At 47.7% G+C, this 10,147-nt stretch overlaps 1 protein-coding gene across 4 annotated transcripts in view; it reads left to right on the top strand.

The window, feature by feature from the left end:
• LOC105742254 (keratin-associated protein 10-4-like) overlaps nucleotides 1-10,147 on the top strand; it is an 18,154-nt gene that overhangs the window by 309 nt on the left and 7,698 nt on the right. The window contains exon 2 of one of the 4 annotated variants that reach the window (XM_023716130.1): nucleotides 7,180-7,745. In XM_023716130.1, the coding sequence (XP_023571898.1) occupies nucleotides 7,180-7,745 (566 nt within the window). Of the gene's footprint in view, nucleotides 1-7,079; nucleotides 7,746-10,147 lie in introns of those variants that run through there. The other 3 variants (XM_023716129.1, XM_012514871.2, XM_023716128.1) reach the window with 3 other exon arrangements.

Here is a 10,147-nt window from a genome sequence, read left to right as displayed (position 1 = left end):
AGGGTGGGCTACAGAGGGTGGCAAGAAGCAGGACCAACTGCAGGGCAGCAACCAGCCAAAGCCAGACATGCTTGGAGAAGTGGCAGCCATGCTCTCCGTCTCAAGTGCCATTCTTGTCACCAGGCACATGTACATGACATCCTTTTTTTGTGTCCTGCTGTCTGTATTAACTGTGATTTTTGGTTAGGACCAACCTGGTAATTTATCACCTTTCACACTGAAATGCAGGAAACGCGCAGGACAGGCCTCCCACAGGCATCCCACCCACAGCCACCACCTCCCACAGCCCTGCCTGACCCACCTGTGCTGTCTTTGACACAGACCTGCGTCCCCTGGACATCCTGGCAGAGGTGGTTCCCATGAATGGTGCCATGGACAGAATCAAGATGATGCAGGCGCAGGGCGTTCGGGGCCTACAGCTCTCTGCCGCCGCCCCCCACATGGTGAGCTTTCCTGCCTCAAGGATTTTCTCCAGATGCGACCTCTTTCCTGAGGAGTTTTCTATCGTCGTGACCTTAAAGGTTCCCAGCCTTCCACCCAAGGTCAGTGGTGCTTGCCCTCTCTGTGTCGGAGGACCTAATTATCTTTGTGACGTTCCTAAAAGCAGTGCGTGTAGAGGGCAGGGTCGATCACAGCATGGCCAACGGGGATCATTCAAGGTCTTCTGGGGCTCTGAAAGGGAGAATGCTCTCCTTGTTGCCTTGCTAGGTAATGAGGTACTGGTAGTGTTCAGACAGAATGTGAACTGCCACGGGCAGGGAAGGGGGTGACTGCGTTGTAGGGAGGATGCTTAGAGCTTTTGTGTTGAGGTCTTCTGGCGTAGCACTTTGACGGCACGCTCAAGAAGGCCACCTTCCTAGTGTGCCACGCCTCCTTTTCTGTCTCCTCCCTACTGGCCTGGGAAGTAGAGATCAGTGGCATTCATCTGCCTTCCTACACACAGACACCCCCCACCCCACAGAGATGCACAGGTACGCCCCCCACCCCCAACATACACACACCATGCACACACAGACAACCACACACTTGTACATACGCAGACACCCAGCCCCATACCATGCACACAGAGCATACACACAGAGACACATGCATATACACACAGACACACAGATATACACCCACACTGTAGGCATGTGGGCGCTCATACACATGACCACACAGACATACCACACCCACTACATGCATGCACACACAGAGACACACATGAGTCCTGGGATAATGCCCAGCAGATAAGCATGAATTCATGTTTGGGATTTGGAACGGCACTGTGATGACTCATTGCAGGCTCCTCCAGCAGCAGACGCAGTCCCAGCATCCTGCGGCATTCTGCTCCTTCCTCTGTGAGCTCCTGCCTAGTTCTCAGGGTCCCTATTCTGTGGGTCTGCAGTGCCCACCTCTTCCCCATGAACCAGACTCAGCCCTCCATCTCGGTTATCCTCAGGAGTGGGGCTCCAGGATGTGGCTCTGGTGACCAGGATGAGGACAACCCCAGAGGCTGCCTCTGCCTAGAAGCTTCTGCTGCTGTTAGAGCTATCATTCCGCTTTTCCCATGCTCAGCAACTTCCTGGCAGTTTTGCAGAGTTGTAACTTACTACTTCTGGACCTAGTCAGTTGTAGGGTATTCCATCACCTCCAAAGAACCCTGCACCCACTACCCTCACCCCACAAAGCTGCAGCTGGGCTACCTCTGTCCCTGTGGGTTTGCCTGCTCCACACATTCCATACACAGAGTCCTGCAACATGTAGTTTTCTGTGGCCAGTTAATCCTGCTTACTATGCGTTCTCAAGGTCCATCCATGTGGTAGAGGAGAGGAATTCTTAGGTCATATGGTGACTGCCACGAACTGTTCTCCAAGGCAGCTGCACCCTTTCATGTCCCCACCAGCAGTGTGGTTTCTCCACATCCTTGCCACCCTGAGTCATTGCCTGACTTTTTTATTCTAAACAACATGAAGAACACAGCATATCTAGTGGTTTTGATTTGTAGTTTCCTGATAAAAATGAGGTGGGTAACTTTTTATGTGTCTTGGCCATATGTTTGTCTTCTTTGGAGAGCTATCTACTTTACATAGTAAGGAGTTAAATATTCAATAATAGGGGCCAGGGAGATGGCTCAGTGGAATAAGCGCTTTCCTGGCAAGTGTAAGGGCCTGAGTTCAATCCCCGGCTCCGGAAAAAAAAAAAAAAAAAAATTCAATAAAAGTCCCTTACAAGGGACTTTTAAAACACTTATTCTCATTCTATAGATTATCTTTTTACTTTTGTGATAAAATCCTTTAAAGTACAAAATTTTTATATTTTGATGAAGTTCAATTTCTCCTTTTTCTTTTGCTGCTTATACTTTTGGTGACATATCTAAAAAGCCACAGCCAAATCCAAAGCCATCAAGACATACCTTGAGTTTTATCCTGAGTGCTATAGTTTTGTACTTGCATTTATTCTCAGGTCCATTTGAGTTAGTTTTTGCAGGTGGCATGAGATAAGATCCAGTAGCTCTCATTTTATCTTTTTCTCTTTCTTTCTTTTTTCCTCCTTTTCTTTCTTCCTTTCTTTCCTTCTTTCTTTTGTACTGGAGATTGAACCCAGGGCTTTTTGTATACAAGGCAAGAACTCTACCACTGAGCCACCTCCCCAGCCAATTTTATTCTTTCACATCCAGTTGTCTAAATGCATTTGTCAGAGATGAATTCCTCCCTATAAAAAGATTGCTACATCATTTTTGGATCTACGGGTGGTAGATATGTGGGCCTATTTGTGGCCTCTCCATTTTGTTCCATTGATCTCTTTATTCATACACCAGTACCATACAGTCATGGCCACTGCAGCCATGTCATGAATTTTATAATTTGGAATTGTGAGTTGTTCATTTTTCTTCTTTTCTTTCTTTTTCTTCTCCTTCTTCTTGTTCTTCTTCTCCTTCTTCTACTTCTTGTTCTTTTTTTCCTTCTTCTTCTCCTCCTCCTTTTTTCCCTCCTTGTATGTTTTGTTCATTCTGACACCCTTGCAATCCCACATTAATTCAAAACTAAACATGTCAATTTCTATAAATTTAGCTGGCTCCTGATAGAAATTGGGTAATTCTGTAATTTGAATTGGGCAATACTGCCACATTCACAGAATTAAAAAGTCTGGCCCAGAGATATGGGATGTTTTCCCTTTGATTCACAGCTTTAACAAAATAAAAATAATATTTTATAGCTTTCAGAATGTAACTTTTGCATTCATTTGGTAAATCCATGCTTTTGTATTTTCTCTTTGATGCTATTGTGCATTGAGTTGTTATCCTAATCTCATTTTGGCCTGTCCATTACAGGTGTGTGTGTGTGTGTGTGTGTGTGTGTGTGTGTGTGTGTGCCCATGTGTCAGCCCACCCTGGGGGCGGGGTGGCATGTGGTGCCAGGAATTGAACCATGGTCCCTAGGCTTGCCTAATCTTGCCTAAGCAAGTGCTTTAGACCGCTGAGCTATCTTGCCAGCTCCTGCTTTCACATTTTTGTGCCTTTTTAAATTAAAAATTTGATTTGGGTGATTTTGCTGTTTGAGTAGCACCTTGATACAGCAATGAAGCACTGTGTGGTGCTCCACAGGGAAATGACCGACGATCCTCTAAGGGAAGCAAGTATGTCTGCATATCCAGGCATGAGTCATGGTGCTGCCGGCGGGGGTCAGTGTCCATTAATAAACAATAAATATTGAACATACTTGTATTAGTCACGTTTCCACCACTGTGGTAAAATAACTGTGAGAAAACAACTCAAAGGAAGAAAGATTTGTTTGGGCTCCCAGTTTCAGGGGCTTCATCTGATGGTCATCCGACCCAGCAGTTTTCAGGCCTGTGTTAATCCAGATATCACGGCAAAGGGTGTGGTGGGGGACAGCTGCTCACCTCAAGGTAGCCAGGAAGCAGAGAGGGGAGGAGCCAGAGTGAAGGGGCCAATGGAGTCCCAGTCAGTCCCACCCCGTGATCCAGGCCTTTCAGCTAGGCCTCAGCTCCTGTTTCTGTCTCCTTCCAACAGAGCCATCAAGTTCCAGTCCCATCAATGGCTTAATCCACTGCCCCTTCATGAACCAATCATCTCCCAAGGCCCATCAGATTTCCTTTGGGAACATTTGAGATCCAAACCGTGACAAACATGAAATAAGACTGCATATTGATCAGTGGAAAATAGGGCCAGATGCTCTTCTGTAGCAGCCGTGGTACAGTGTTTGTTAATTCAGCATTTGATGTGACTTCTGTTTCTATTTATGTCTGTTTGGGCTTTTATGACCCAGACCCCTGTTTTTATGTAGCCCAAGCTGGCCTCAAATTTGCAATCCTCTTGCCTTAACTTCCCAAGAGCTCAGATCACAGGCTGTGCCACCATGTCCTGCTTGCAGTGACTGTATATAAAATACCTACCATTAACAATGAGAATCAGTTATGGTGGATTTGTGACTATATTTTGCCTTTTATTTCTTGTGTCTCATGTGATTTTTGGTTTCTTCTCCCTGACTCCTTTCATTTACACTAAGATGATATATTCTAATGTAGGATTTTCATTTCTTTAATGTTTTTTTTCCCCACTGTTTCTTTAGTGGATGCTCTACTACATACCAAAAATTTATTTTAGCCTATCACAATTAACTTCAGATTTGTAATGACTCAATTCCAGTGAAATATAAAAACATTGCTCCTGGGCCTAGGAGATAGCTCAGTGGTCTAAGAGCCTGCCTGGCAAGTGTAAGGACCCAAGTTCGATCCCTAGTACCGCATGCTACACCGGGCCAGAACCCAGAGACATGATGCCGGCCACCAAAACTGGGCATGGTGATGCACACCTGTAGTCCCAGCACTGGGGAGGCTGAGACAGGAGGATCACTATGAGTCTAAGCTGCATAGTGAGACACTGTACCAAATTAATTAATTAATTAATTTTAAAAAACACTGCTCCTGTCTAACATTGATCCTTTTTGCCATCTTAATGGTCTTATTGTGATGCAGGTTTATATATAAATACTAAAAACCCAAGAATAGATTGCAGTAATTGTTACTTTACATAATTTTATGATTTTTGAAAGAATCTTAGAGGAAAAAGGGAGAGCAATGATATACTTACAAACCTTATTATATTAATCTCCTTTTCCTCATCTCTGACTCCTTTCATGTTTTTCTTTTTTTTTTTAATGTATTTAGTACGGGGTCTATATGGTCTCACTATACAGATGGGATTCATAGTGATCCTCCTGTTTTCAGCCTCCCAAGCATTGGGATTACAGGTGCATGTCACCACACCCAGTCTTAATTTTTTTTTTATCTTTCATTTTTTCCTGTGGATTTGAATTACCTTCTAGAGGGACTTCCTTCACTTACTGTGGCTTTGCTCCCCACACGCCTCCTTTGTGCTGCTATTACCAGCTACATATTTTCCATCTGTTATAGGCCCATCAACACATTTTCTACTCAGTTGTCTTTTTAGTAAGGTAAGAAAGGCAACAAGAAGAATATATGTTTGCATTATCTTCCACAGTCCCATGGTCCCCTTCACTGGTGACTTTGGACTTGCATGGGATATGTCTTTGACCCGACATCACACTCTCTCCTTTTGAAGACTCCCACTGGGTCTCCTACAATGCACAGCCAGTAGCAGGACCCTTCAGCTTCTATTTCTTGGGATATCTTTATTTTGCTTCCATTGTTGAAGGATAGTCTGGTTGGGTACAGGATTCTTGGTAGACCATGCTTTTCTGTGAGGATATGAACAGCTATCCTGCTGCCTCCAGACCTCCAACGTCTATGAAAATCAACCTGTGCTGCTCTGGGTTCCCTAGTCAGTGTCCCACCCTCTTTCTCTGGCTGCTATCAAGATTTCCCCACTTGATTTATTTTGCAGTCTTTTTCCTACCATCTGTCAATTTAAGAATATTTTCTGTGTTTTTCACTTGGAGTTGGATGACTTTCCTGAATATATAGATTGATGTTTTTCCATGCATTGAGCAAGTTGTGAGCCATTATTTGAAGAATCATTTGTCCATTCCTACCTGCCTTTGCCAAGCTTGTGCTGCTGAGCTATTTCCCTGGAGTGTCTTTGCCAAGAAGTACTCCAGCAAAGACCTGCACACTGATCAGAGGGCACAGGGACCCCAAACACCATAGCAAACTGGCTCATGCAAGCACCCAGGAGCCAAATACATCAGATTTGGCAGAGTGACAACTAAATGCAAGGACAGGAGATGGTCACCAAACTGCACTGCTCCCCATTACAGCCCAAGAACTGCAGAATGAGCTGCCACATGCAGTCATGCAGGTCTTTGTATGACATGGCCCCATGGGTAGCAGACACTGCTCTCTGAGGAGGGTAGCAGAGCCACACTGGCAGCAGTCTACAGAACCACGAAAGGCATTCACATGGGGGCCGTGGGAACTCTGAGGACTGGATTGCAGGCGATGTTGCTGGCATCTTGGAGAGGGGAAGAAGTGGTGAACTCTGCCATGGACAGTTCTGGGAAATGAGATTAGAAAGAGGCAAATAGCATCAAGGTGGTCTCAGCCCTTCTCTGTGAACCATCTCTGCCCCAGGAAGACACAGCCTCAACCCTGTCCCAGGGATCACCCTGAGTGGAAATGTGACCTCTGCACACAGAGAGCAGCAACCTTAACCACACAGAGGACCTTGGTCCAAGCACCACCAGTCTGAGTTCTCCCACCTTCCTGCCAGCTAGGGGAGAGCAGTGTGCATAAGAACAGGTGTCCCAGAGTAGGGCAGAAATCCTGACTTCCACCATTTCTGTATTGCCTCTGCCACTATACCCAGAGAGCCCATGGACACAACCTAAGCATCATGCTGGTTGACCCAGGAAACCCTGACTCAGGACAGGATAGACCAACCAGGGTCATAGCCAGCAGTAGCCAAAACACTGAGCCAGAGACATGAGACACAGGCGAACTCCAAACACGATCAGGAAGAGGAAGCCTTCATTAAGCCACTCCTGGGACAACACAAAGAACACAGAGGAGTATAAAAGTGCAAGTGCCAGTACACACACTCACACACACAATTCACACACACTCACAACCACACCTACCCTTGCCCAGCCCCTACCATGGCCGCCTCCACCATGTCCATCTGTTCCAGCACTTGCACCGAGCCCTGGCAGGTGGATGACTGCCCAGAGAGCTGTTGCGAGCCCCCCTGCTGTACCTCCAGCTGCTGTGAGCCCAGCTGCTGTGCCCCAGCTCCCTGCCTGAGCCTCATCTGCACCCCATGCTGCCAGTCAGGCTGCACCAGCTCCTGTACGCCCACGTGCTGTCAGCAGTCCAGCTGCCAGCCAGCTTGCTGCTCCTCCTCCTGCCAGCCATCCTGCTGCGTGCCTGCCTGCTGCACACCTGTCTGCTGCAAGCCTGTGTGCTGCACACCCGTCTGTTGTAAGCCTGCCTGCTGCACACCTGTCTGCTGTAAGCCTGTTTGCTGCACACCAGCCTGCTGCACACCCGTCTGCTGCAAGCCTGTCTGCTGCACACCTGTCTGCTGCACACCTGTCTGCTGCACACCCGCCTGTTCTGGTGCTTCCTCCTCCTGCTGCCAGCAGTCTAGCTGCCAGCCGACTTGCTGCTCTTGCTCTCCCTGCCAGTCATCCTGCTGCACACCCATGTGCTGCAAGCCTGTCTGCTGCATGCCCTCCTGCTCCTCTGTGTCCCTGCTCTGCCGCCCTGCCTGCCCCCGCCCGGCCTGCTGCAGCCTCTCCCTGGGCCAGAAGTCCTGTTGTTGATTGACCTCATCCTCCAGGGCCAGCAAGCTTCGGTACCATGCTTTAAAGTTATGCTGAGACTAACTCTGACTTGATCCTTCAACCTTAGACTCTTTCCCACTCCTCTCCAATAGGCTGTGCTGATCCCAGGGCTTGGTGGCCCATGGGCAGCTCCCAGCATCCTCAGAGTTATAGCATCCCAAACCCTATTCTGCATCTGGCCTGATTGGTGGTCACTGAGTCCTCCCTACAGAGTGAGCTGCCACTCAAAGAGAGTCAGCCCTGTACCTTCCCCCAGGTCCCTTGCATACCTGACAAACCATGCAGGTCTGAGATATGGGAGTGGCATCACTTTGGGACCCTAACCTCCAGCTGTACCCAGGCTGACTATGCCACAGACAGGTCAGTCATCTCCTCCCACAGTGCCTGGCTCTCTCATGATAATCATTCCTGCCAGCCCCCAGCATAGGTAATCTGTCCAGTAAGGAGATTCCAGCTCAGGATTCCTGGGACGGTCAGGGGCAGAGAGGCCTGCACAGGCCCTGGCACAGAACTCACTGCACCCTGGCCACTGGCCCAGGCCCTCTGTGTGCCCTGGGCTGCAAATCCCCACATCCAAATCAGCTCTCCTGCACTCCTTGACCGTGCCTCTGTTCTTTCTGCTCCCACCCACCATCCCTACTATTCAATAAAATAAATATTCTCTTCCATGGAAGACCCTGTTAATCTCGTCTATTTCTTAACTCTCTGAGAACATTTGCTTTTTGATCTCTGTATGGGATTTTGAACACCTGAAATCTCTGAAACACATTTTCATTTTTTGTAGTTTCTGCCATTCTTGCTACTGGCCTTGTTTCCTTGTGTACTTTGTTCCTTTGGTTGAAGAATTCTCCTTGCTTTGTGAGGGTGTCATCATGCTGGCCCTCCACCTTAGACTCCATCCTCTGCCTCCAGCAAGGCTATTCAATGCCAGGTGTAAGTGTGACAACCCAATAGATGTTCTGCAGGACAGAGTGATCTCTGGGTTTTTCTCAAGGACCCAGGTCAGAGCAGGACTCTTTAGCACAAGGACCAGAACTCAGCAGAAGGGAAAAGGTTACACTTTTCTTCACAACAACTTCTCACCAAAATCCAGCCCTAGGAGAGTTCTTAGGACCTGTGACCTATCACAGATAGGTCAGACAGTGAGTACCATTTGATGTCACCATCATTTCTTAGGTCACGTTTGCAGTCCATAATGAGTACATTCATCATGGGCAGTTGGGACACATACATACCACATCTCAATTCTTTTCATGTCCCCTTCCCCTCACTCCATCTCATCTACCTTTCACTACAAACCTTCATGTTGAGTGTCCTTCTGCTCAGAGTGGCCCCACACCGGAGCCCTCAGAATGCTAACCCTGTGTCTGCTCCCCACCTCAACCCCCACAGCTTGTGAGTAACTGAGCCTCCTCAGATCCTCTCTATTCTTGGCCCACAGTGTGATAGCTGCATTGTCACCCTGGACCTATGTCTCATCCCTCTCAGTCTAACCAGCAGTGGCACTGCTGGTCCCAGTGCACCAAGAAAGCCTGTGCTACCCACACTATCTCTCTGTGTTGATGGCACATGGAGTGGGATAGTCCTGCCTCTGGATGCTGACAGTTGGCCCTCTGGCATCTACATCCCCTCGTTCTGTGTCTACTATCAGCCATTGGATTCCCACAGGAGCAAGAACCCTACTGTAAACGGTGACTGTGTGGTGTCTGGGTTTTGCACTTCCTATGAGACTCTAGTCTGGAACACCACTTTGCAACCATGGGAAAAATGTCTTACATGAAACGTATCTGGGCTGCAAAAAGGGTGAGGGCTGTGGCACTACAAGAAGGATGCAATCAAGCCAAAATAGGCAGCTGAGCTCAGAAAACTGCTCAGAATTCCTCCTCCCAATTTCTGCTGCCCAAACTGGGCAATGACTTGGAGGCTCATGCCAGGTGGAATAAGTGCACCTTAATTCCAAGAAAGGATAACCATCTCTTTGATGAGTCTGGGGTTGCCTGAAGTACATACAAGCAGCCTGTCTTAATTTCTCTAACTTCACAACTTGCTCAAGGTGTAAAGGAAACTACAAAGAGATTATTTGTCAGAAGACTTAAAGGTGAACGAGAGAGTCACCACCAGCAAGGCCAAAGGATGTCAGATGGGTGGGAAAATGGACACCTCAAAAGGCAAAACAGCACAGCAGGTAGATAAGGCTCTTTTAAAAACTAAAGTATTTGAGTGTTCACATTGCTGGAGTGTAAAAGGCCACACACCCATCCAGTGTGGCTACTTGCTCAGAAAACCCAGGAGTAGCTCTCAGCAATCACCTCAGCCTCAAACTCTAAGCAAGTGGGAGGTGAAGGCACAAGCAGGAAATGGGGAGTGAGCAGGAAGTGGAG

Source organism: Octodon degus, unplaced genomic scaffold (assembly GCF_000260255.1).
Source record: "Octodon degus isolate 3935 unplaced genomic scaffold, OctDeg1.0 scaffold00045, whole genome shotgun sequence".
Taxonomy (NCBI): Eukaryota; Metazoa; Chordata; class Mammalia; order Rodentia; family Octodontidae; genus Octodon; species Octodon degus.
The sequence above is the reverse complement of the archived record's forward strand: the minus strand, read 5'-3'. Positions and strand labels throughout refer to the sequence as shown.